This window comes from Panthera leo, chromosome A2 (assembly GCF_018350215.1).
Source record: "Panthera leo isolate Ple1 chromosome A2, P.leo_Ple1_pat1.1, whole genome shotgun sequence".
NCBI classification, from domain to species: Eukaryota; Metazoa; Chordata; class Mammalia; order Carnivora; family Felidae; genus Panthera; species Panthera leo.
In genome coordinates, this window is record NC_056680.1 from 2,941,978 (window position 1) to 2,969,125 (window position 27,148).

The window sequence follows — 27,148 nt, forward strand, 5'->3', positions numbered from 1 at the left end:
CAGAGCCCGCCTTCCGTGCCCACCGCTCACCTGGAAGGCAGGGGGATGCACCATTTTCGGGACGCGCTTGGAGATTAGGCTGATAAAACCCTCAGCCTCTCTCTGGGACGCTTCCTAAGAGACCCAAATGTACACGCCCCACCTCTGTGCATTGTCTATTTATAACACCGTGAGCGGATTTGGAAAGAGAGACAGAGACAGACAGACTTGATGGATGTGTACACGGAGGCTCGCCTACGGGGCGGGGAGGCAGGGAGAAGGTTGAAGACGGATCCCTCCCCCTCTGTCTGCACCTGGACGCCATGCACTGAGGATTCAGCGCCCCAGCGCAAAGGCACACCTCTCGGCTGCCCCTCACTTTGCCTCATTTTCCCTCAGAGTGAAGTCAGGATCTTAGAACCGGAGCGCGCAGGACCCACACGCCACCTGTACAGGATTGTGGCGCCGGCCTGCGTGGGTCCAGCGCCTCCGCTGTGGGTGGGATTGGGGGGCGTCCTTCGGGGGGGCTGAGGTCACGCCCTGCTTGGGGTGAGGAAAACCAGGCAGACACCACTGTCTTCCGAAAGGAAATGAATTTCCATTGACCAGAACTTCCCCCTGCAGTAAGGTCCTGGGTGGTGGTTATCACCCCAGGCATCAGGAAGAGGTTTTTCTTTCTTTCTTTCCTTTTTTTTTTTTTTTTTTTTTTTTTTTGGCGTACTGCGTCTTACTGTCCCTCCTCCATGAATGGATGACGACATTCAGAGCCGCGACAAGAATCCAGTGGGACACTGTTTCCCAAGTGTGTGTTGGTGGGGGCAGGGAGGGTGTCTAATTTTAGCCAGCCACCCCTCCCCCCTGCCTGGCCTTCTCCTGGCCCAGGCTCCCTCTGGGTCCTGGTCTCTGTCCCACAACCCCAAATGCAGACCCCACCTCCAGGGGCTTCAGATGACCCACCCAAACCGTTAGCCATGCACCAGCTCTGCCGAGGGGCCGCCGTGGCATCTGGAAGGGTGAGGGGCTGGGGGCGGGGGCCTTTGGTGCTGGCGTGTGAGAACAACAACCCAGGAGCTGCTTGGAGGATGGGAAGCAGAGACGCAGCGGGCCCTCTATAAGGACTGTCAAACCCTGCCCGGGGACCCTTCGCAAGCATGCGATTAAGACAGGGTTTCTCAATCTCAGATCTGTGGACTTTGGGGCTGGATCATTCTCGGTCCTGGGGGCCCAGCTTGCACACGCGCCTAACGGTGTTGAGCAGCATCCCTGGCCCTCACCCCCTTAAGGCCAGGAGCCCCCTCCCCACGTTGTGACAACCAAAAATGCCTCCAGACTTGCCAAGCGTCCCTTGGCAGGGAGGGGGAGGGCAAAATTATCCCCAGTTGAAAGCCACTGGTTTAAAGGCACAGAACCCATGGTGTTGACTGAGTTACAGGATCTTGGAAGGTTATGCCCCAAAGGTATTGTAAAGATGCTTTCTAGTCCGGCTCTTTAATTTGGAGATGGGGAAACTGAGGCTGGGAGGGGTGAGTGGCGGAGTCCTGCATGCCTCAGGGTGGACCCCAATTCTGCCTCATTCTGCGGCTCTGACGGCTCCAGACAGCCCAGCTGTTAAGGCACCATCTAGCATCTGTCCGCCATCCTGCCCCAGCTCTTCAGAACAAGAAAAGCAAAACTTGAGCTTTGTGCTTGATAAGAATTATGATCCCGACTTCCAGCCCCAGTCTCTTTCCACACTGCCTTCGTTGGCCCCAGCAGGTTGTCAGGATTTGCTTCTTTATTCGGGGACAGAGAGGCAAGGCAGGTAGCCTGGAGAAGATAGAGGTAGGGTTTGAAAGTGTCGGTCCCAGCAAGGAAACAAGTATATCAGTCACTAACACTTTAGTATAAATGATTGTAATTGGATTTATTGCTGCCCAGTGTAAGTCCAAGGTAAGGGAGGGATGATGAGCCCTAGGGAGCATGGACTTTGGAGCTTCGAAGCGAAGGGGGCTTATGTCTGGGGGCTCAGCTCTCACCTGGGTTCCAACTCCAGACCTACGTGGATGTCATCAGCCCTCTACACCTCTGTTTTCTCACCTGCGTCATGGGGCTGGGTGACGGTTCAACATAATAATGGATCCAACACTCTTATCGATCTGAGGTGCCACACGTGGGTGGGGGGGGTGGTTGTTATTACGATGACTGCCCAGTAAAACCTCCACGTGGCTCTCCTTCAGGACTCAGCTCTGCTTCAAGCCAGCGCGCCTCTCCTCTGTTCCCATGGGGACCACTGAAGCTACGCTCCGGATGGAAAACGTGGACGTGAAGGAAGAATGGCAGGACGAAGGCCTTCCCAGGTACAGCTTCCCCATTGCTGCGTCAGCCCCTGCTGGGGGCGGGGCGGGGGTGGGGTGGGTGCCCACCGCCTCTCTGAGCTGGGGCTTGGGGGACGCCGGGCACATAATGAATACTTGCCGAATTATTTAAGATGGATCCCCACCCCCCCCCCCCCCCCCCCCCCCCCCCCCGCCCCACCACAGCAGCACAAAGCTCCCATTCCCATGCTATTTTAGGAATTCCGAACATTCTACAACTGCCTCGTGGGGGGTTAATATTCTTACGGGTGTTCCCACGAATCCGGGTGAGGGTGTGTTTTTACCTGTGGCAGCCGGAGGCATCTTGTCCTAGCCCTGCTTAAAATCCCTGGAGTGGACCCCAGAGATGTCCGTGTCCTAATCCCCGGACTCTGAAAATGTGCCCCTCTGGGGCAAAGACACTTCTTTGCACGTGTTTAGGCCAAGGATCTGAAAAGAGGGAGATGACCTTGAATTACCCAGGTGAGCCCTCCATATCATCCCAGGGTCCTTCTGAGAGGAGGCAGGAGACTCGACTCAGGAGTCGGGGCAGAGGCGACGGAAGTGACAGACTGGTGTCACAGGAGGGAGGGGCCACGAGCCAAGGGGGAGGAGCACCTCCCCCTGGTGGAAAGGGGACAAAAGCTGATTCTCCCTTAGAGCTTCCGGAAGGAGCCAGGCCTGCCCACACCTTGCCTGCCGCCCAGTGAAACCGACTTCAGACTCACTTCTGGCCTCTAGAATCATAAGAGAATGAATCTGTTGTCGTGTTAAGCCCCTAAGTGTGTGGTCATTTGTCACAGCAGCCCCAGGAGGTCCTGCGGTGAGCCTAATACCCTAAATATTGTCCATGCGTATCTCGTGTGTGGTCTGTTTCCCCCCCAAATGGAGCCCCGCGAGAGCAGGGGCCTTTGGTTGGATCGCTGTCGTCCGGCAGCACAAAGGCAGACTCTGGTAGACAGTCGGCACTCAGGAGACACCGGCTGAGCGGGTGACGGCCACTGGTAGGAATAAGAAACCGGGTAGGAAGGAAGCCGTGGGCCTCCACTGCCAGGACGCATGAGCCACCAGGCCTGTGTCCCTCTCTTCGCTCTGCTGGGTGGTGTGGGGTAAGAGAAAACACGGGTCGGCACAGGCTCCCCTAATCCGATGGCTGGACACAAAGTGCATCTCTGCCCTCCTTTAGTGCAAGGGTTTTGCCCCAGGGGATGCTGTCCAAGACCTCATTATGTAACTGTCTGGAAAGGAACAGACGAAGGAGGGAGGGTGCTCACCCTAGAAAAGAGGATCCCCGTCGCTGAGGGTGCCGAGGGCTTCCTCGTGCCTCAGTTGTCCTGTCTGTGAATCGGGTCGATAATGCCTCACTCACAGAGTTGCTGGAAGAATTCTCTGAGGCGCGCAGGGCAAGGCGGCCGGGATGGGCGCTCTGAATGACGAGGGCTGCCCAAATACATTGCCCCCCACCCTGGACGCTTCCTCGCCGTATCTCGTTCACTCGCACGCCCCCCGCCCTGATCTTTTAAAAGACACCCCCTCTCCCAAGCCCCTTGTTGAGACAAAATGGGGCAGCTGCAACTATGATTTTTAAGCGAGTTTCTCCCAGCTGCAGAGGGTCGCTGTCCCTTTTCAGTAGCCCAGTGTCTGCGGCACAGTGGCCCTGCTGTGCCGCCCCGGGACGTGAGCCAGCCCTTCGCCAAGGCTTCTGCCTTCCCCGCCACGGGAGGAGTGAGTGCAGCTCCTTCATTCGGCACCCAGCGGCGTCTCCACATAAGCACCTCTGTCTGGTGCCAGACAACCCACAGTTCTGTTCCTTCCAGCCCAGTGGTCCCCTTCCCGGGGGCGTCTTCCAGCCTCCCCGGGGTGTCAGAGTGCCTGCCCTGTGCCCGCAGCCCCTCCCGCTGCCATGACCTTGTAGCATCTTCCTTGTCTCCCGCCCTTCTGCAGGTTCTTAAGGATCCAGAGGGCAGCCCAGAGATGATGTAGCTCTCTCTGCCCTATTTCTCCATTCATTCTCTGTAACGATACGCACCAGCTGTATGCCAGGCCCTGGGCGAAACACTCGGGACACACAGAGAACAAGACAGATGCCCTCATGGGGCCTTTCCTCTGGGGCAGGGGCAGGCCATTCCCTCATAAACTTCACGACCCAACGGAAAATTGCAGCTGGGTTCATGGTACTTGGAGAGTGCCCAGGTGGGGTCTGACCAGGTTGGAGAGATTGGAGAGGCTGGAGAGGGTGCTGACCCCGAGCTGTGAAGGATGAAGAGGGACGAACAGGGGAAGGAGACTCTGGGTGGGTCCTGAGTATTCCAAGCTCAGAGAGCAGTATGTGCAAAGGCCCTGAGGCCAGTGGAGGCAGGTTGAGGGGCAGAAGAAAAGCTGAGGGGGATCTTGACCAGAGTCTCACAGGTCAGAAGAGGCAGGTGCAGGGATAGGTGTCTGACTGGCATCCCAGCCCGCCTTTCCCTCCACAAGCAAGTGGCTATGGGTTCTGTTGCTTTGTAACTTTTTATTCCGATGTCGTCTGAAACTTTGAGGAAAGATTACAAGGATGGTCTAAGTCATAACTGTAAACTTTTCCCCAGATTTGCCAACTAACAGTTCACTCCTTTTGCTTTATCATTCCCTCCCACCTCCCTCCTTCCCTCCTGTGTCTCTCCCCTCTCTCTGTGTCTCTCTGTCTCTCCCTTCCTCCTCTGTCTCTCTCTGCCTCTCTCCCTCAGCCCAGCACACGCACAGAGCTAATTTTGTGTTGCACACACCTCAGCAGGTCCCAAAAGATGTGTGTAGGAGTCGTGGGCCCTGACCGGCTGGAGCATTTCTGCCGTCCTCAGCCCCGCCCTTCTCCCCGCTGGGTTCGTCTCTCCTAGTTTCCTCCTCTGTCTCAGTTGGCTTGGGCTGCCAGACAGAGTATCACAGACACTTCCTCCCCGCCCTGGAGGCTGGAGTAACATCCGTGGGTTCGGTGAGGGCTCACTCCCTGGCTTGTAGACAGCCACCTTCTTGTGTCCTCATGTAGCCTTTCCTCTGTGCATGCGTGTGGAGAGATTGCTCCTGTCTCTCCCCCTTCTTATACGGCCACGCCCGATGGGATCAAGGCCCCGAAGGACCTCAGTTCACCTTCATTGCTTCTTAAACGCCCCATCTCCAAAAACAGCCGTGTTGACGGTTGGTCCTTAGATGTTTGAATTGGCAGGGGTGAGGGAGGCAGGGGAGACACAATTCAGTCTGCAAAAACACAGCTGACTACTGGGGGGTGGAGTCAGGGCTGCTAGGGTGGAGTTGGACTGCTGGGGGTGGAGTCGGCACTGCTGGGGGTGGAGTCTAGGCTGCTTTGGGTGGAGTCAGGCTGCTGGGGGTGGAGTCAGGCTGCTGGGGGTGGAGTCTAGGCTGCTGGGGGTGGAGTCAGGGCTGCTGGGGGTGGAGTCTAGGCTGCTTTGGGTGGAGTCAGGCTGCTGGGGATGGAGTCGGCACTTCTGGGGGTGGAGTCTAGGCTGCTTTGGGTGGAGTCAGGCTGCTGGGGGTGGAGTCAGGGCTGCTAGGGTGGAGTCAGGCTGCTGGGGGTGGAGTTGGACTGCAGGGGGTGGAGTCGGGCTGCTGGGGGTGGAGTCGGCACTTCTGGGGGTGGAGTCTAGGCTGCTTTGGGTGGAGTCAGCCTGCTGGGGGTGGAGTCGGCACTGCTGGGGGTGGAGTCAGGGCTGCTAGGGTGGAGTCAGGCTGCTGGGGGGGCGGGGGGGAGGGCGGCTGTGGTGCCGCTGTCCATGGTTCTGCTTACCACCCCAGGCCTTGTGACCCTCCCGGAGACAATGGTGCTGGGGGAGACAGGAGTGACAGGAAGGGACAGAGGTGTTGGAAATTGCAGAGAAGGAAAAAGGGTACATTTATTTGCCTGGGCATCTAAGAGCCACCAAAGTTGCCAAGAAATAATTTTTTAGGCCCCACAGAAGTATCCCCTCTGGTTCCCTTGCCTGAGCTTTGCGGGTGTCATATGGCTATCAGAAAAGCATGCCTCTACCCGGAAAGAGATTCTGTGGTTGCCACGCACCAGAAGCGGCCTTGGTCAGGCAGAAACAGACTGGGAAGCCCCTGAAGGGAGACCGAGGCAAGCAGTGCCCAAGCTTGATGCCCTTGGAGCACAGGTTGGGCGGGGGGCGGGGGGCTGGGGAGCAGGAGGCATGGTCAAAGTTTATTCCCAATTCTCTTGTTTCACATCATGAGAAACCTCAACCCTGAGGCTAGAATCTGAGGGTAGAGCCGCATCAGGTTGACAGGCCTTCTGGGTTGTGCCTCTCCGACTCATGTGATGTGCCTTCCTTCCCCCTGTCCTTCCACAAGCCACTTCTTTGAGGGCTGGCCTGTGACTCACCAAAGCAAGATAGGAAGAGGCACTTCCTCCCCTTCAGCGGCTCACAGTCTTCCCAGGAAGCAAGCGATTAGCACACGTACCACGGACTGAGTGCTCATGGTGGGCTCTGGGGCAGAGTGCAGGGTGGGGTAGAGGCCAGACTCAGTCAGAACCTCCTGGAGGACACCGACCCAGCCTTAAAGGCTAAGCAAATTTACTCTAGACAGAGGAGTGAGATGTGCAAAGGCACTGGGGCAAGGAAGGCCTTGGCACGATGGGGAATGTAGCGCAAGAGCCCAGCTAGGTCGTGAGAACGGGGTTGGAGGGTTCACCGACGCCACATCCTGGTGGGATGCCCAGGTGAGAGATCTGGTTTTCATACCACAGGGGTACGTGAGTTTCCTGGGGTTGCCATGTTGGGTGGCCTCGGACAATAGAGATGTATGCTTTCACACTTCTGGAGTCCAGAAGTCCAAAATGAAGGTGTCAGCAGGGCCCTGCTCCCCCTGAAGGGGAGACTCCTTCCCACCTCTCCCAGCTTCTGGTGTGGCCAGCAATCCTCGTTGATCCCTGGCTTATGGACACGTCTCTCCCGTCTCTGCCACATCCTCACACGTCCTGCGTCGGTGTCCAAATTCCCCTTTTCCCATAAGCACAATACTCACTGGACTGACGGACACCTTAATGAAGTATGGCCTCTTCTTTTTTTATTAAAAAAATTGTTTAATGTTTATTTATTTATTTATTTATTTATTTTTAATTTTTTTTAATGTTTATTTATTTTTGAGACAAAGAGAGAGCATGAACAGGGGAGGGCCAGAGAGAGAGGGAGACACAGAATCCGAAACAGGCTCCAGGCTCTGAGCGGTCAGCACAGAGCCCGACGCGGGGCTCGAACTCACGGACCGCGAGATCGTGACCTGAGCCGAAGTCGGTCCCCCAACCGACTGAGCCACCCAGGCGCCCCATGTTGGTTTATTTTTGAGAGTGAGAGAGACAGACCTCGAGCAGGGGAGGGGCAGAGAGAGAGAGAGAGAGAGAGAGAGAGAGAGAATCCGAAGCAGGCTCCAGGCTCCGAGCTGTCAGCACAGAGCCCAAAGCAGGGCTCGAACCCACGCACGGCAAGATCATGACCTGAGCCGAAGTCAGACCCTTAACTGACCCACCCAGGCGCCCCCCTCCGCCCCTTTTTTAAGATTATTTTTTAAATTGACCTTTCCTTAACTTAATTACATCTGCAATGGCCCTGTTGCCAGTAGGTCACATTCCAAGTGCTGGGAGGTAGGACTTGAGTTATCTTTTGGGGGAGGGGAACAGAATTCCACCCAGCACAGAAAGATGAAAGTCATACGGTGCACCTTGCATATTAAAGAAAGCCCACCTTGCAGGGGGCTTGCCCACTGTAGGTAAGCAAGGACTGTGCTGCCGGGAGCCATCCGGGTCCACTTGGAGTTTACCCGAGAGGCTTCAGCTCTGCACAAAATGAGCGCTTCCTGGGACTTGGGGAAGTAGCAAGCTTCCACCTGGCCTTGAAAGCCGCAGCCCTGTGGGCCGGCGGGGGTGGGGCCTGTCGGGAAACAGCGGGCTTCTTCTCCCCCGGGGAGCCTGGAGTCCTGCTCAGTCGGCTTCTCCAACTCAGGAGAAGTTCTCTGCTTTCTGGTCTGTTCCTACCACTCACCAAGCATCTTCCGGCCTCAGGGCCTCTGCCCAAATGGAAGGCCCTTCCCCCAGTCTTCTCTCTACACAGAAGTCCCCTCCTGGGGGCGCCTGGGGGGCTCCCTCCGTTGAGCGTCTAACTTCAGCTCAGGTCCTGCTCTCACAGTTCGTGAGCTCGAGCCCCACATCAGGTTCGCCGCTGTCGGTGCAGAGCCTTCTTTGGATCCTCTGTCCCCCCTCTCTCTCTGCCCCCCCCCCCCCCCGCTCATGCTGTCTCTCTCAAACATAAACATTAAAAATATTTTTTTTTAGGGGCGCCTGGGTGGCTCAGTTGGTTAAGCGTCCGACTTCAGCTCAAGTCACGATCTCGCGGTCCGTGAGTTCGAGCCCCGCGTCGGGCTCTGGGCTGATGGCTCGGAGCCTGGAGCCTGCTTCCGGTTCTGTGTCTCCCTCTCTCTCTGCCCCTCCCCCGTTCATGCTCTGTCTCTCTCTGTCTCAAAAAAAAAAAAAAAAAGTTAAAAAAAAATATATTTTTTTAAAGTCACCTCCTCAAAGAGGCCTTCCTTGACTGCCACTACTGTGCCTCACCTCCTCCCTCTTCTTTCTTATTTTCTTTGTTGCAGGTATCACCTTCTGTTTCCTCCAACTGTTTGTTTACTCAGTGTTTACATCTCTCCTCTCTTGTATCAGTCAGGGTTCTGCAGAGAAACAGAACCAATAGTTTTCCATTCTCTACATGTATGATATATATTATTAATCATATTATATATTTAAAATCATATTATGACAATTATATAGTATGTCATATTATAGAATTGTAGATTTACATATAAGTTATATTTGTGTTACTATGTTTATTAATTTACATATTCTTTATTTTTTAATATTTATTTATTTTTAGAGAGAGAGAGAGAGAGAGACTGCGAGTGGGGGAGGCACAGAGGGAGAGGGAGACACAGAATCTGAAACAGGGTCCAGGCTCTGAGCTGTCAGCACAGAGCCTGACGTGGGGCTCGAACCCACGGACCGCGAGATCATGACCTGAGCCAAAGTCAGATGCATAACCGACTGAGCCACCCAGGAGCCCCATTAATTTCCATATTCTTTATTAATACATTATGCTGTTGTATGTTTTGTGTAATATATGCAATTATGTGCAATTACATATAATCGGATGTATAATTATGTGTTTTTACATGTAACATAAAGTATAGAACATATTGTATATTTTCTATTTTATTTTGTACGTAAGTATTTTATTTGAACAAGTTTTAGGGGGGGCGCCTGGGTGGCTCAGTCGGTTGAGCATCTGACTTCGGCTCAGGTCATGATCTCACGATTTGGGAGTTCAAGCCCCTAATTGGGCTCCATGCTTTCAGCACAGAGAATGATTTGGAATCTGTCTCCCCTTCGCTCTCTGCCCCTCCCCCGCTTGAGATCTCTCTCCCTCAAAAATAAACATTAAAAATAAAATAAAATAAAATAAAAATTTTTAACTTCATTTATTTATTTTGAGAGAGACCGAGCATGAGCAGAGGAGGGGCAGAGAGCGAGGGGGAGAGAGAGAATCCCAAGCAGGCTCCCCACCGTCCGCACAGAGCCCGATGCGGGGCTTGATCTCACGAGCCGCGAGATCATGACCTGAGCAGAAATCAAGTCAGAGTTGTTTCTTCCCCCGGGGAAACCTCGATGCCTTTCCCTTGCGTGAGACCCCTATTGCGGAGGGAGGTCTCGTACTTAAAGTCGCCACCTGCTGGATGCGAACGTCTACCAGAAACCTTCAGGGCAGCACGGAGACTGTCGCTGCAGCCTGGCCGAGCATGGCCCAGACACCTAACGTACGTTTATGAACTGAAGGAAAAGTCTCCCTCGGGTCCTCAGTTTCCCAGTCTGCACCAAGGAGCTGGATGCTTTCCCCACCCTGACATTTCGGCTGCATCTGGGCCACATCCTGCTAGGTTAGGGGCCAAGGTAGGCTTTATGTGGACCCGCCCAGGGTTGGGAGGCTGAATCACATCCTGATGAGAACCGGACATCCTGGGCTGCACAAAACCCCCGCCGGGGTCGGTGCACATGTGCGGACCAGGCACAAGGGGGCAGTAGAGGGCAATGACTGGAATCAGCTCGGCCACCGGGTGTTTCTCTGACTCCAGCCTGTGGGGCCAGCCTCAGTTTCCTCCCCTGTGCAATGGGCTCCTACCTGCCTCCGAGGGTTGCTGTGGGGAGGAAATAAGATCGTGCCGCGAACATTCCAACCCGGCACACAGCGAGTGCCCCGTCCATGGGGTAAGTGAGGGTTCAGACTCGGTCTAGACCAGGATTTGACGCCTCAGACGTTGATGGGCACTGGGCGGGCAGGTGCACGTGAGAGAAGGAACCAGAACAAAAGTCCGGCCCCCAGGTGAGCGGGAGGGGCCCACATTCAGCTCCTGGGGGTTGTTACCACTCACAGAGGGCAAGTCCGTAATTGAAGAAAAGACGGAAACCCGAAATATTTGTGTCACGTCTGACTCGGCCGCAAATTTAAGATGCTTTTTTTTTTTTAATTTTTTTTTTTAACGTTTTTATTCATTTTTGAGACAGAGAGAGACAGAGCATGAATGGGGGAGGGTCAGAGAGAGGGAGACACAGAATCCGAAACAGGCTCCGGGCTCTGAGCTGTCAGCACAGGGGCGCGATGCGGGGCTCGAACTCACGGACCGCGAGATCGTGACCTGAGCCGAAGTCGGCGCTCAACCGACTAAGCCACCCAGGCGCCCCAAATTTAAGATGCTTTTAAGTGCTGTGTGGGCAGGACAAGGCTAGAGGTGGGGCCTCAGCCGTCAGTCTGCAGTTGGGGGTAACCTGGCAGGTGGCTGGTGTCTCTCCTGGGCTCTGGGGTCCTGGACTCATTCAGGAGTCACCCGTGTTGGGAGCAAGGGTGGCAGCTACAGACAAGACCGAGAGAGCAGGCGTGTGACTTGACTCTTCAGCCCCCGTCTGCCCTTTGTGTCCTTCTTCAAGGCGTGGTTTTCTTTTGAGGGAAAATCCACATAGCATAGGATCAACGGTTTTCAGTGCACGATTCAGTGACGTCTGGTACATTCACAATGCTGTGCAACCGTCACCTCTATCAAGTTCCAGAACATTCCATCTCCCTAAAAAGTAACCCCGGCCTCATCAGCTGCCCCCCCGAACCCCCGGCCCCCACGAGCCCCCTTCCCGTCCGTGGACGGGCCTGTTCTGGACGTTTCACGCACGTGGACTCACACCCTGTGTGGCCTCTCGTGTCTGGTTCCCTCCCTGACTGTCGTGTATCCAGGGTCCGTTCCTGGGGGGCAGCGGGTGTGGGCGCCTCGCTCCTGCTCGCAGCCGAGTGACCTTCCGGTGCGTGAGGGACACATATCCCTTCACCCATCCATGGACACGGCGTGTTTCCACTTTTTGGCCACTGTGAATCATATCACACTGGGGTGTGGGGTTTTTTTTTTTAAGCTTATTTATTTTTTGGCGGAGGGAGGGCCCGACACCAGGGCTCGAACCGTGAGATCCTGACCTGAGCTGAAGAGTCACGCTTAACTGGCTGAACGCTCCCCCCCCCCCAGGCGCCCCTGCAGTGTGGGTGTTTGTGTGGACGCACGCGTTCATTTCCTTTGTGTCTGTTCCAGTTTGACCTTTGACCTGTATGACCGCAAGGCAACTTCCCGTTCTCCCTTCCCCTCCCAGACCTGCCACTGCGCCTGGATGTTCTATGAGTTGTTGGGGGTGGGGGGGGCAGGAAAGGAAGACGGAAAGGAAGAGGAACAGAGGGAGTGAAGGGCTTTGAAAAGGAAAGGAGGAAGCATTCCATCGCCCTCCTCTCCCCACGGCTCTGGCTCTGGCTCCCCGTTGGGCTGAGCCCGCACTGCTGAGTTGCAGAGGTGAATTAGCGCTTCCCTGAGTCAGCACGCCCTGCAGCGAGGGCCTCTGGCAGCCCCGGGCTCTCTGCAGACCTTCTGCCTCCCGGGATGGAGTATTTCGCCGGGAGCAAAGGAGCCGGAGCGCCTGGGTCCAATGCACCGGCGTTGAGCTCCCCAAAGCGGTCCAGGCGTTGCCAGGAAAAAACCGCCTGGTTTTGCAAATCCATGCCCGGCCAAGCATCAAGGGCCACAAATGCACGGTCGGTGGCGTTACTTTAACAGACGAAACTTGGGGCACCTGAGAGGGTCAGCCAGTGGCGCGTCGGACTTCGGCTCAGATCGTGATCTCGTGGTCCGTGGGTTCGAGCCCCGCGTCGGGCTCTGTGCCGACAGCTCGGAGCCTGGAGCCTGCTTCGGCTTCTGTGTCTCCCTCTCTCTCTGCCCCTTCCCCGCTCATGCTCTGTCTGTCAAAAATGAATAAACATTAAAATTTTTTTTTTTTTAAAGAAAGAAAGAAAAGCTTAATAGCCATGCAATGATCTGAAGGGAGCCCTCCGGCACCGATGTTCTAGGATGTTCTGTGCCGATGAGCAGGTGTCCTCTGTCCCAGGGACTCCCCAGACCTCCCCGAGTCTTGTCCATGCTGTTTGTTTGCACTCCGCGCTCCCGTGACTGATACCTGCTCTCTGCTGGGTCCGCAGGCCACTCCCGGAAGAGACAGGGATGGACCCGCTTGGCAGCCCCACGGAAGACACGTCCTGTAAGTTTCCACGGGTGCAAAAACGGGCACGCGGTTTCCAGGTCCCGCTCTGCCTGAGGCCGTAGCTGTCGAAATGTCCGAGGCGGACCGTCAGGGAAGGGGGGCCTTCTGCGCGAGGCCTGGAGGGAAAGCGACCATTGGGGGGGGGGGGGGGGGAGATGCGCGGCCGAGTCATGTGGTGTTGCTGTGTATCCTTCAGCTGGTTGCCCGGCCTCTCTGTGCCTCCAAGTCCTTATCTATTAAACGCAGGTCGTGAGCTCCCCGCGGAAGGGGGACTGCCAGGACTAAATGAGGTGACATGTGTTAAGTGCCCAGGGGACGCCAGGCGCAAAGTCAGCCCTGGAGGGCTCTGCTGTCCCAAGCGCTCAGGAAGGCTCACGGCTCTGAGGATCCAAAGCCCCAGAATTTGGGGACGGGGGGTCCAGGACAGCCAGAGGAACTGTCCTGAACATGTGTTCTCCTCAGTGGCATCCCCTCACGTGGTCTTGCTGGGGCGGGGGGGGGGGGGCCCACTCTGCCCGCGTCTCCCCCATGCAGCTCATCACAGCTCATCCTACCCTTTCGGAGGAAAGACTGACCAGAGAGGGACAGCCATGCCCCTGATGTCACACAGCAGTAAGAGCTAAGACCAGCTCGTCCCAGCTTTCTGGGGCCACTCTGGATGATTGGTCCCCCTAGAGTACTGGGCCTGCTTCTGACCTGAGCACATGGAGTCTGCCTGTCGTTGTCACCCCCAGAGGGTGATCTTGGGCGAGTCCCCTGACTGTGTTGGAGCTCCGTTTCCTACCTCTGCGAAACGAGAGGTGTGGGATAACCGTACCCCTCCTCCTAGGTGTGACTGGTTGAATCACAGCCCCCAAAGCATATCCAGATCCTAATCCTGGAATCTGTGAATGTCCCCTCACGTGGCAAAAGGGACTTCGCAAATGACATTTAGTTAAGGAGATGGAGAGACTTGGTGGTCAATTTTATGTGTCCACTTGGCTGGGCCACAGCACCCAGAGATGTGGTCGCGCATTATTCTAGAGGTTTCCCTTGAGAGTCACTCTTTCAATGAGGTTCACATTTAAATGACTAGACTCTGAGTAGAGTAGATTGCATTCCCTAATGTGGGTGGGTCTCATCTAATCAGTTGAGGGCCGTAAGAGGAAGAAGACTCAGGGCAAAATTCCTCTTCAGCTGTGAACACGTGAAACCCCGGCAGGTTATTTGCTTCCAAAATATGACGGTGGGACAGGCATGGGATAGATGTCCTCATTCCGAAAAGCAGAAACAGGAGGAAAGAAAGGGATCGTCAGTCCCAGCAAGTCTGAAATTTGGCAGGACAAATTCCATCAGATTTTTTTTTTAGTGAAAATTCTATTCGATTTTCTTTCTTTCTTTATTTTTGAGAGAGAGAGAGAGAGAGAGGGAGGGACAGTGCAAGTAGGGGAGGGGCAGAAAGAGAGAGAGACAGAATCCCAGGCTCCACGCTGTCAGCACGGAGCCCGACACGGGGCTCAACCTCACGAACCGTGAGATCATGACCTGAGCCGAAACCAAGAGTCAGACGCTTAGCCGACTGAGCCCCGCCCCCGCCAGGTGCCCCCATGGCTATTTTGTTTTTACCGTTTTCTGCAAAAGCACACATTTACATCCCGGCGTGTGTCCTGAGGCGGTCACCTCTGACCCGTGGTTTAGGGCTGGAGAAATTCAAAGACCAAAAGGGTAAGGAGCTTGTCCGTTGAATTACGTGTCGACGAATGTCTTCATCTGGCGAGAGAGGGGCAGGGCTCTCCTATTGGCTCATTTATTTTGTCCTCACTGTCCACTGACGATTCCGCCCGCTGACGATTCTGGGGGAGAGTTCCCAAGGTCTCTGGAAGAACAACCTGTCTCCCTTGAGCTGGCTCGGGGACAGCTGGGGGCTTACCCCATGTAAGGCCACCTCCGTCAGGGGCTAGCCCTGCTCAGCTAGCTGTCGGATCAGCTTTAACCCCTTGGAGGCAGCCCGGGGGCAGGGGGGTGGTGGGGGGAGACCACCTCATACAAGGAGACCAGAGTTTCAGCTAAGAGTCTTCGGGAAAAAGCAGTTCAAACCATGAGGCATACCCACTCTGACCAGCTCCAGAGAGATCCCTCTGTGCCTCAGTTTGCTCACCTGGTAAAGGGGACAATAACAGAACTCGCCTTGTGCGGATATCGCAAAGTCGAAACAGGAAAACGCTTGGGGGGGGGGGGGTGCTGCGAAGAGGGCCTGGCCCGTGCGATGTGATCGGTAAACTTCAGCGATTACGGAGGTGGGCATCACCGAGAGGTGAAAAGCAGAACGCGGGCGTCCTCTGCCAGCCCCATCCAGAAGGCAACCGTGATCGCAGGTGTCGACAGGCCCACCGTCTAGAGCCGGGCAGGCCATCCGTGCGACCCTGACCTGACTCACCGTTGCGAGTGTCACCTAGCGGCCGGTAAAATTAAGTCAGGCTCCGTCTGCGGGGTCACAGAGCCGGGAAGCAGCGAGGTCCAGGCGCCCGCCCTTGACGTCCAGGCGGCAAGGGCACGGCATGAACCTGTCCGGAAGGGATGTCGCCAGACTTGCAACCACATGGTGGGGCAGACCGCTCACCGGGTCGGGAACCGGGGAGGGGGAGCAAGGAGAGGAAGAAGCCGCAGTTGTTTCGTTCTCCCGTTTTCCAAACAGTCCCTCCCAACACATTGAACTTCAACGGAGCTCATCGTAAGCGGAAGACACTGGTCGCCCCCGAGATCAACATTTCGCTGGATCAGAGCGAGGGCTCCCTGCTGTCCGACGACTTCCTGGACACCCCCGATGACCTAGATATCAACGTGGACGACATCGAGACCCCGGACGAGACCGACTCACTGGAGTTTCTGGGAAATGGCAATGAGCTGGAGTGGGAAGGTGAGGCCCAGGGCTGCTCCCCACGGGCTCAGCTGGGACAGGGGCTCCAACCCAGGGCTCACGGAACAGCCCCGGGAGGGTCCCTCCTCCGCCGCGACCCCACGCCCGTTTTTCTTGAGGACTTGAGGGTTTGTCCGGGGGGCGTGGCTTTCCCGTGATTCTCAAAGGTGACCGCGTCCGAAATGAAGTGCCTCCAACTCATCGCACAGCCGTCTGGGGAGCATTTGTTCGGGAGCAGATCTTGACTGGGGTGCGGGGCGGCTGGCGGGGATGTGGCAGGAAGAGGGGGTGCCCAGCCCCAAGCACGGTCGCCAGAAAGACAGACGCGAGGCACCAAAGCCAAAACGCACAAGCTGATCGCCCCTGGTGCTCGGTGCTGTGAGGGAAACGAGGTGAGATGTTGGGACGGGGCAGAGGGGCTCACCCGAGGGGTGGTCCCGCCCCAGGGGACACAGGGCCGCGTCTGGGGACGTCTGGGGCCGTCGCACTGGGGCTGCTCCTGGCACTGAGTGGGGCGGCGAGGATGCCCACCCGGGACGCCCCGAACGTGTGCAGTGCTGAGACGGGGAAGGATCGGCGTTACCTCTTTACCTGTTTGCTGGAACTCGGCCTCGAAGCCACCCGGCCCTCGGCGGGCTGGAGGGAGGGAGGGAGGGAGGGAGTTTCCACCCCTGATCCAATCACCCTGCCGTCACGGGTCTACCCCGTTTTTCTATTTCTTCGTGAGTCAGTTCTGGTGGTTTGTGCGTTTCTTAGAATTTAGCCGTTTCGTCTAGGCCACCCGACACGTGTGCGGTGATTTGTGGGATTCTCTCGTCATTGTGTTTATTCCTGTCGCCCCAGAGGGGTTTTAGATGGGCCTCTGGCGGCTGAGGTAGGGGACGCGCCGGAAGGAGGGGTCAGGGCTGGATGAAACACGGGAGGCGGAGGAGGACCGGGCCGTGGAGAGCCGCGTGCGTCGCTAGGGGCCGGGCAAGCGTGCAGGGGGTCCCGGTGCCAGGCTGCATCGTCTCTCCGTGTGCCAGGCTCCAAGGAGGGCACAGAATGAGAGCGCCCGTGCCCTTGAGCGCCCTCGCGGTTTGATGAAGCAGACACACACGTTCACAGGCTCTGAGCCCCAGGCCCACAGAGTGCTCTAGGAAGCCAGGCTTTCTGGAGAAGGTGGCATTTGAGCCGGGCCGTGAAGGGAGAGCGGGGGGGAGGGGGGGAAGTGGACGAGCAGGGCCTCTGGGCGGGGAGAAGCACGTGGGCAAGGTCACGGGGGAAGCAGGAGGGTCACGCGTCCACAGGCGGCAGAGGCAGAGGGGGCCGGGGCGGGAGGCTGGGACCCAGCGTCTGGACTGAGACGTCCCTTCTGCTCCCTCCCCCACCCCCCCAGATGACACCCCGGTGGCCGCCGCGAAGAACATGCCCGGTGACAGCGCAGATCTGTTCGGGGACGGCGCCGTGGAGGACGGCGGTGCCACCAACGGGCGCCTCTGGCGGACGGTGATCATCGGAGAACAAGAACACCGGATTGACCTGCACATGATCCGACCCTACATGAGGGTAGTGACCCACGGAGGTGAGACCGCACCCCGCGAGCCCCCCCTGGCTCCAGCCGGGCCGACCGGAGGTCATCAGAGGCTCCCTCTGAACCTCAGTCTCTTCATCCGAGACACAGGGGCGTTAAGCCCGGTGTCCCCATCAAAGGCAGGCCGATCAGGGGTCTGCCGGCTCCCCAAGCGCTCCCATGACTCAGAGCCGTGCCCTCCGGGAAGGAAGGCGCTGGCTGGCGAGGGGGTGGGGGCCCGGGGGAGAGCCGGGGGCAGCTCAGAGCGCGAGCCACTCACTGGCCGCCTCTCCCCAGGGTACTACGGCGAGGGTCTCAACGCCATCATTGTGTTCGCTGCCTGCTTCCTCCCGGACAGCAGCTCCCCTGACTACCACTACATCATGGAGAACCTCTTCCTGTAAGTGGCCCGCCCGCCCGCTGCGCCCCGTGCCCATGGCTCCAAGGGCCCCAGCCCGTGGGCTGGACCAGGCTCCCAGGCCCACCCCTCGTCACTCCCACTTACTGAGCGTTTACTCTCTGGCGGCCCGCGAGGCCACGCGCTTCACGTGTGGAAACGCAGTCCACGCTCCGGGCAACCCTGTGGGGCGGACACCTCCTCCTACAGGTGCCGCCCCCAACACACAGACAGGTTCGGTCACTTGCCCAAGGACGCAGGGGTGCAGCTTCATAATGATGGAGCAACGCACCTGGCAGGTGACAGAAAGAGCTCAGTAAACGTGATCTCCTTCTGTTCTGGTGATTATGGAGGTTTCCTGCTGACTCGGTGGGGCTCCGGTGCCCGGTGGTTCAGAGGACGAGGAGGCACCTGGGGGAGGTCAGGGCAGGAAGGGGCCCCAGAATCCAGGGAGCCCAGCCTCCCCCCACCCCCCACCTTCAGGTGGGGACGTAGAGGCTGAGACAGAGGAAAAGGTTTTCTGGGGCTGCGGGGTGGCTGAGGTCATGATCTCCCGGCTCGCGAGTTCAAGCCCCACGTCCGGCTCTGCCCTCACAGCGTGGAGCCCACTTTGGACCCTCTGTCCACCTCCCTCTCTGCCCCTCCCCTGCTCGCTCTCTGTCAAAATAAACAGACATTTAAAAAAATAATAATAACAGTAAACAAAAAGAAAAGATTTTCTCAAGTTGCTCAGGGAGAGACGGGGCCGGGACGGGAGCCCGGACCCCTAACGTCTGGTGCGGTGGGCCGTCCACTGTGGGTGCCCATTCCCCGGCCGTCCCCGGGGCCGTTGGGACCCCCTCTCCGGATTAACGGAGACGCTAGATCCTGTCGTGCGCGTAAAACCCTTGGTGCCTAATAAGGGCTTAGTGAAATGGTGACCCCTGTTATCCCTAGGCCCACGGACACTAACTTGGGGTGGGCTGGGGTCTGCAGCCGCGCCACCCCGAGCAGGCGGGGCTGGCCCAGCACGGCAGGCGGCAGCAAAGAGCGCAGGCGCCCACGGGCGCTCCGTCCCGCGGACGGGGGGGGGGGGGGGGGGGGGGGGGGGGGGGGCGGGGCTTCCTAACTCTGGCCCCCCTCTGCCGGGCCCCCCGTCTTCCGCACACGTGACCAGGTACGTCATCAGCAGTCTGGAGCTGCTGGTGGCCGAGGACTACATGATCGTCTACCTGAACGGCGCCACCCCCCGGCGGAGGATGCCTGGCATCGGCTGGCTGAAGAAGTGTTATCAGATGATCGACAGGAGGTGAGCGCGTGGGCGGAAGGGCCCGGGGGGGAGGGGTTTTCACCCCCGCGGAGCAGGGGACCCCGGAGCCCTGCCCCCACCCACCCCCCACCCCCCCGGAAGGCGGCGTGGCCGTCGGACAAACGACCTCAGACCGGACGGTGGAACGGACTTGATCGGCTCCTGAGTCTGTTCCGTGCGTCTCCTGGCTCCTAGGGGGGCGGGGGGAGGGGGGGGGCACCGGCCATCCTTGGCACCCCCCCCCAGCTTGGAGGCGCGCCGCCCCCGTCGTGGTCACGCGGCCTTTCCCCGTGTGTCTGCGTCCAAACGTCCCCTCTTTATAAGGACACCAGTGATTGGATTACGTCCCATCCTGCCCTGGTGTGACTTTTAGAGAATTATGTCGGCCATGACCTTATTTTCTAAACGATGTCCCCGTTCTGAGGTCCAAGAGGTTAGGACTACAACATACAAATCTGGGGGGGGGGGGGGGGGGGGGGGACGCAGTTCAACGTGACCACAACAGGGGGTCAGAACCAGGGTGCCCCAGGACATCTTTCGGGGATGGGCCGCGCGGCCACGCAGTCAAGAGCTCAGGCCCTGAATGAAGTGACACCCGGGGCTAGAGGTCAGCGTGGCCCCCACAAACCCCGCAAAGGGGGCTCGGCCTTCCGGCCCCCCCCTCCCCCGCCCCCAGCCTGGATCTGCCCGCCGGGAGCCCCTCCCTCCCCAGGGCTCACTTGCTCTGTTTCCCCACGCAGATTGCGGAAGAACCTGAAGTCGCTGATCATTGTGCACCCGTCCTGGTTCATCCGCACGGTGCTCGCGGTGTCCCGGCCTTTCATCAGGTGAGGCCGCGGCCGGGGCGGGCTCGCGCCTCTTTGTTGGGAGTCTGAATCTTCCAGCTTCTCTGCGTCGGATGCGGACCTTGGCCTCAAGCTGTTTAAATCATGTGCGTTGTTAGTATTAAGGGACGAACACAGGAAAAATACTAGCAAAGCAGCTGTCCCATCCTAAACGCCGGATACCTCGTAACGTGACAGCCACCACCGGGGAGGCTGACGCTGTCACGCCCGTCGCGTGGATGAGGGATCTGGGGCTCAGAAGGGTCAAGGCACGCAGCCAGGGTCACACAGCCGGGTGCTCGCCCGCCACACTCCCCCCCTCCCCGTCCACTCCAGAACCTGTGCGGGGACCATTAGGACGCCAGGAGGGCCTGACCCGCTCCCGGCAATAATGTCACGAGCCACATATGCCTTGGGGGGGTCCTCGAGACCACCCTCAGGTTTGACGGGCCACCGGAAGGACTCCCAGAGCTCAGAAAAGCTGTCACGGTTTCCTACAGAGGAAGGACGCGGGTTAAAGTTGGCAAAGCCCGAAGGTGCATATGGAGGTCCCAGGTGGGCAGTTGTCCCCTCCCCGGGGGTGGTAGCAAAAGCCCTTAATTGTCCCTGCAAAGATGGATGACAGCATACGGGAAGGTCCACCAACCGGGAAGCTCACCTTGCTGTCTAGGGTTTCACTGTGGCTTGGCCCCGTGGGGACCGAGTAGCCAGGGGGCTGACCTTAGTCTCCGACTTGAGCCGCCCCAGACGTCACGCCAATGTGACGTGCCCCAGATCTGCACCGTAAACCACATCTTTTGAAGTATATATACATATATATGTATTTTTCCAATGTTTGTTTTGAGAGAGAGAGAGAGAGGTAGCATGAGTGGGGGAAGGGCAGAGAGCGAGGAGAGAAAGGATCCCAAGCAGGCTCCATGCTGTCAGCACAGAGCCCGATGTGAGATCATGACCTGAGCCGAAACCAAGAGTCGGACACTTAATGGACTGAGCCACCCAGGTGCCCCCCTGAATGTATATTTAATTTGACATGATTCAGAGCATTGAATCGAATCCAGATCCTTCAGGGGAGCCTGGTGGGCTCATTCGGGAGAACGCGCAGCTCTTGATCTCAGGGTCCTTGAGTTCGAGCCCCAGGTTGGAAGGGGAAGGAAGGAAAGAAGGAAGGAGGGAAGGAAGGAAGGAAGGAAGGAAGGAAGGAAGGAAGCTCACGCTTTGTCTCACTCTGTTTCTCAAAAATAAATGTATAAAAAATATTTTACAACATGCGACTTGCCCTGCACGAAAGCAGTCGGATTTGCTCAGAACACCGCACATGGCCGCTCTGTGACGCCCCGTGGGGAGCGTCTGTCATGCCTAATCGCTTACCGTCGGCCTTTCTGCCAAGCAGCTGCTCTATTTTTCCCATTAGGGACGCTGTGTGTCATTGATTCCTCACGTGTCTCCCTTTGCATCGGACGCCGGAAAGCCTGAGCCGAGTTTCAATCTGACCTCTCGACATAGATACGAAACGTCTCAACACGCTTTTGTAGACCCCTGACTCCGTCTTACCTTTTTTTTTTTTTTTTTACCGTTAACTCGATTATTTTATCGTTTGCTGTCGTGCCGTATCCTCTCGGCCTTCTGTTTGTCATTTAGAAAAATGACTCGACTTTAAAAGAAGCTTTGAAAAACTTGTTCCGATGCTGCTTTATTTTTGAAGAGACAGAGTGCGAGCGGGGGAGGGGCAGAGAGAGAGGCAGGCGGGGCCTCGGAAGCAGGTTCCGGGCCGTGGGCGCAGAGCCTGACGCGGGGCCCGGTCTCCCCGACCGTGGGATCGCGACCTGAGCCCAAGTCGTCCGCTCAACCGACCGAGCCGCCCGCCCGGGGGGGCCCTCGAGAAAAGCTTATTTTATTTTATTTTATTTTTTTTTATTTATTTTTATTTTTTTTATTTTTGGGACAGAGAGAGACAGAGCATGAATGGGGGAGGGGCAGAGAGAGAGGGAGACACAGAATCGGAAACAGGCTCCAGGCTCCGAGCCATCAGCCCAGAGCCTGACGCGGGGCTCGAACTCACGGACCGCGAGATCGTGACCTGGCTGAAGTCGGACGCTTAACCGACTGCGCCACCCAGGCGCCCCGAAAAACTTATTTTATACTTCAGCAAAATTAGGTTTAAGTTAGATTTTTTAAAATAACGGTAACCGCGAGTTCAAAGCCACACGCTGGTGACAGAGCCCCGCGTGGCACCAGACAGCCTGGCTCCGGGTGCGGACCGAGAGAGGCTGCTCTTTCTGAAAGGACGGGCTGTGAGCCTCTGTGCCCTCGCGCGCCCTGGGCCGGACTTCACACGTGTCCCTCCTTGTCCCGCCAGCGTCAAATTCATCAACAAGATCCAGTACGTACACAGCCTGGAAGACCTGGAACAGCTCATCCCCATGGAACACGTGCAGATCCCCGAGTGCGTGCTACAGTGAGTGTCCCCGTGCCGTGGGGGCGCCCCCTCCCCCGGCCCCAGCGCACCCAGGCTCCGCGCCTCCCCTCTCGGGGGCCCGAGAAGCGGACGCCGGACGTGAGTGGGAGCAGCGGACCCGGGGAGACACGGTGAAACAAGCCCACGTGAGATCGGAGAGCACGCGGGGCCGGCCACCCGTGGCCCACAGCTTGTTGTATAAATAAAGTTTTATTGGCACACGGCCCCGCCCATCCATGGCTGCCTTTGAGCCACATCGGAATTGAGCAGCTGTGGCGGAAACCGGCCTAAGGAAGTCGAAAATATTTACGCCCTGGGGTGGGGGGGGGGTGGCGTGTAGACCGACCCACGTCAGCGAGGGGGTTGCTTTACAATGACCCCGTTCAATTGCTGGTCCCGGATCAGGCACAGAAAACTAATCGGCTGAGCCGTATCTATACCAGATGCTGGACGAGGCCAGCGGAGTCACTGTCAGAAACGTAAAAAAGGCCATCGGCCCGTCAGTCCCGGCTGCCTTTCTGCGCCCAAGGCTGGCACGAACTCGGACGTGACAAGGAGATTGTGTCTCCGTTCCCAGAAGGGAAGGGGTCCCCAGGCAGCGCACCTGTGGGGGAGGGGGGCGTCTGAGGAGTTGTGCTTTCTGTCTTCCAGGTACGAAGAGGAAAGGCTCAAGGCCAGGAGAGAGAGGTGTGTACAGAGTGCCTCGGGGCGGGGGCTGGGCCGGGCCCACCTTGGGGGGGGTGGGTAACAGGTGGCTTTGGCCCAGCAGGGGCCGATGACGCCCTCGCGTTTGTTGAGGGCTTTGAGTCAGACCGGGGTTCGAATCCGCTCTGTCATGGAGGGACGGTAGGCGAGCAAAGAGTCCACAGCCACCGTGGGGGTTACTCTGAGGAATGAGGACAAGGGGACCCCCTGGGCGAAAAGTGGCTCATAGTAATCGCGGTGAAATCAAGTCATCCGCTGACAGAGGGGGCACAGGTTCCGTTCTCGGCCCCGACAGCCCCAGAAATGCCCCTTCACTAACCTACTGGTTCGGTTTTCGTTGGTGGCGTCACCGGGGGTGGCGGTCACGGGACCTCAGGGCGATCGCGGCCCCACCCAGTTACGAGGCCCTCGTACCGTCCCCCGGATGCGTTCATATTCCGCCCCCACCCCCCGGAGCTGGGCGGGGCCAGGATTCCCGGCAGCATCTCGCAGCCCAGGAATCCGAGGCTCAGAGAGGCACGGCACCTGCCCCAGGCCACACAGCAAGCCTGGGGGAGGGTTGGGGCTTCGGGGGGTCCAGAGCGTCTATCAGTGCCCGGCCCCGTGCCAGCCTCCTCCGGGGGGACAGGTGAAAAAGACAGAGTCCTGGTCCGGGGGGCTCCAAATGGCAGAGGAGAGGGGCGCGTCACCGAGTGAGGAAAGCGGGTCCCGGGCAGGGCGGGTGACGTGGGCAGATGAGCCACGCGGTGAGCAGCGCCGTGGAGGCTCCGCACGGCGTCGCGAAGTGACAATGGGCCGCGGGCGCCAGGGAGGGAGGCCGAGGGCAGGCAGGACGCCCCGTCCCGTGCGTGGCCCCCCGCATCCGCCCGCGTGGTGGCAGGCGGCAGGGGTCCTTCCTTCCCGAGGCCGAGTAATATTCCCACGCGTGGACGGACCACGTTGTGTTTGTCCTTCATCCACGGAGGGACGTGGGTTTGCTGAGGCTGCTGGGAGTCGTGTCGCTGCGGACACGGGCCGCAAACACCCAGCTGAGTCCCCGCGTTCCCGAAGTGGGGTTCCGGGAGCACGTGGCGATGCTGCCTTGAACGTTTTGCGGAACCGCCACGCTGTCCCCGGGGCACGTGGGCCACCCCACGCCCCCCCCCCCCCGCAGGACAAGGGCTCCCCCTCCCCCTCCCGTGTCCTCATCACTCCTAGTTCTGGTTTTGTTTACTGTTTATTTTTGAGAGAGGGAGGGGGAGGGAGGGGGGAGGGGGGAGGGAGCGCTCCTGCGGGCGTGTGTGCTCGGGAGTGGGGGAGGGGCAGAGAGAGGGGGGCAGAGGATCCGAAGCGGGCTCTGTGCCCACAGACTGACGGCAGAGAGCCCGACGCGGGGCTCAGACTCATGAACCGTGACATCATGACCGGAGCCCAAGTCCGACGGTTGACCGAGCCGCCCGGGCGCCCCGACTCGTAGTTCTGTGTTCGAGACAGTAGCCGCTGCTGGGTGGGAACTAGAGATGTCGGTCTGTCTGTCTGCACTTTTTCCCCTTCCTTTCTTCCCCTGCCCTTCTCCATCTCTCGCGCTCCCCCTCTCTCTCTCTCTATCTCTCCCTGTCTCTCCCTGTCTCTGTGTATGTCTCTCCCTGTCTCTGTGTATGTCTCTCCCTGTCTTTTTCTCTCTCTGCCTCGGCCTCTGTTTGGCCTCCCAGTCTTACCTGCAGAGGCACGGAGACCAGCACCGCAAGCCGGAATCAGGGCACAGGGGACCGTGTCCAAGGGGCGAGGACCGGTGCCTCCGGGCTGACAGCTGAGAGGAACGTTCAGGGGTCTTTCCTCCTCCCCGTCCTGTCCCCGCTCGTGCCCCCTTCCCCATGGTCGTCTCCGCCGTCATTAACCCCTGGGTTGGTCTCTGTGCCCTCGGGGCCCATCCTGGGGCAGCGAGACTCCCCCACGCCACCCTCCGAGGCCACAGCGGGCAGGTTCGTCACCCACGTCCTCTCTCTCCGTCCCCAGCGCCCGGCTGCAGCCCGAGTTCGTCCTGCCCAGGTCTGAGGAGAAGCCCGAGGCGGTGCCGGCGGAGGACAGGTAACTGTGCAGGTGGCCACGGCGAGGGCAGCCGAGCCCGCACGGCCGGTAAGAGTGACCGCAACGCTCTCGTGACGAGGACAGCAGAGAGCGGGCGTGGATGGCCAGCACGACGCCGGCCCCATCCTGAATGCTCAGTCCTGGGGTCCCTCTTCCCTCCACCCCGGGCCGTCCCCACGGGACACCTGCAGAGGCCGGAATTATATTTAAACCAACAGTCGGGCGCCTGGCGGTCGGTTGAGGGTGGAACCCTTGATCTCAGGGCTGTGAGTTCGAGCCCCACCGCGGGAGCAAAGATTACTTAAAAAAAATCAAAGCTTTACAGATAAATAAACAAATTAACCAACTGTCCAGAAAATGTGAAAATCCGCTCCTCTCTGGGGCTGGGCTGCCCGTGCCCGGCCTCGGGGGCTCAGCACATGCCCGCCCACCGCCGGGCAAGCCCCCTGGATGGCCAGCCCCAGCCCCGTCTCTTCTCCAGGGGCTTCTTCACCCTCTCTTTTTTTAAGGTCATTTATTTATCGGGTGGGGGGGAGGGGCAGAGAGAGAATCCCAAGCCGGCTCCGTGCTGTCAGCGCAGAGCTTGACGTGGGGCTCGATCCTACCAGCCGTGAGATCATGACCCTCAGCCGAGATCAAAGGTCAGACACTTAACCGCCTGAGCCCCCCGGGGGCCCCCCCGCGACGAACAGTTTTAAAGTGCACGTTCCGGTGGCCTTTCGGACCCTGGCAGAGTTGTCCGTGCAGCACCCCTCTCTAGTTCCAGAACTCTCTAGTTCCAGAATGTTCCGTCACCCCAAACGGACCCCACACCCGATAAGCAGTTCCTCCCGTCACGCCCCCCGCTTTACTTTTCTGATGCCCAGCAGATACTGCCCCAAGCCCTGTGGCGCCTTGCCCCCGATGGGTAGAAAACGCAGGGGGCTCTGCCCCCACCCCTGCCCCCCTCCCCTCTGCCCGGCCAGCCTGCCTCCTGCATTTGACCCTCGCGTAGCCTCTGTCTCCTGCCCTTGCGCCACCTGGGGGCAGCGGCTGCGTCTGGGGCCATCCCCCCCCCCCCCCCAGCGTCCAGGACTCAGGGACCGCGGGTAGCTGACGCGGCCGCGAGAGGGGTTCTGCTCTCCGGTGGAGGTTCTGGCTGGTGACCTTTCTGCACGTCCCCGTGGGCTGCCCCCACTCGCTTGGTACCACCTCAAGGCGAGGCCGAGCCGGCCGCACGGGGCTCGCGGCCAGATGCCAGGGTTCCCCCCCAAATAGGCAAATAACGCGAAGGCTTCTCTCTTCACAGGCCTGCTCCAGCCACAGATCAGGAAACAAGGTAGGTGGGGAGCAGGGCCGTCCCGGTGCCTGTGCCTCAGTGTCCCGAGTGGAGCCCAGTCGCGTGGGAACCGTTCGCCCCGCGATTTACTGTTTGGGGGTCGATTGCTACCGTCCTGGGGAGTCAGAGAGGCTTGGCCTGCCCGTCCCTGCGCAGCTCCGGGGGCGCCACCGACCTGATGCCCCAGAGCTAAGCCACACGGCAGGCTTGACCGGAGCCAGGCCCCCAAAGCCCGGGCTCTGTAACGCGGCCACGGGCGCGGCGTTTGCCCGCGGCCCGTCTCAGGGTCCCCGCCTGCTCCAGAGGCCAGGAAAAGCCGCTCTGTGTGCTGGGGGTCATGGAGACCACCCTCAGGTTCAGGGGTTTGCTAGAAGTGCCCACAGAATTCAGCAAAGCTGTCTCGCTTACAGTTACGGTTTAATATGGTGGAGGGATGAGTACGGGTGAGAACGGGCATAAGGAATGTGATGCCCGGGCCCGGAGAGGCCAGAGGTGAGCCTCCCGTTGTGGTCTCCCGGGGGGCTTATCCAGGCAGCCCTTAGCTCGCCCGGCAATGTCCCCAACCAGGGACGCTACGCCCACGTCCAGGGTGTTTCCTGGGGGCGGTCCCTTACGCTTGGCTAACCACGCCCGTGGCTGAGCTCAGTCTCCGCCGTCCCGAGGTCCCGCCGATACCCCCAACCTACATCCCG

At 58.7% G+C, this 27,148-nt stretch overlaps 1 protein-coding gene across 1 annotated transcript in view; it reads left to right on the forward strand.

Moving 5' to 3' along the window:
• Positions 1-27,148, forward strand: part of ATCAY (ATCAY kinesin light chain interacting caytaxin) — a 30,260-nt gene that overhangs the window by 410 nt on the left and 2,702 nt on the right. The window contains exons 2-12 of the mRNA XM_042928009.1: positions 2,196-2,315; positions 12,893-12,951; positions 15,629-15,850; positions 17,229-17,414; positions 17,700-17,802; positions 18,956-19,087; positions 19,828-19,914; positions 22,268-22,366; positions 23,018-23,053; positions 25,067-25,138; positions 26,427-26,456. Of these exons, the coding sequence (XP_042783943.1) occupies positions 2,239-2,315; positions 12,893-12,951; positions 15,629-15,850; positions 17,229-17,414; positions 17,700-17,802; positions 18,956-19,087; positions 19,828-19,914; positions 22,268-22,366; positions 23,018-23,053; positions 25,067-25,138; positions 26,427-26,456 (1,103 nt within the window). The 5' untranslated portion in view covers positions 2,196-2,238. The remainder of the gene's footprint in view (positions 1-2,195; positions 2,316-12,892; positions 12,952-15,628; positions 15,851-17,228; positions 17,415-17,699; positions 17,803-18,955; positions 19,088-19,827; positions 19,915-22,267; positions 22,367-23,017; positions 23,054-25,066; positions 25,139-26,426; positions 26,457-27,148) is intronic.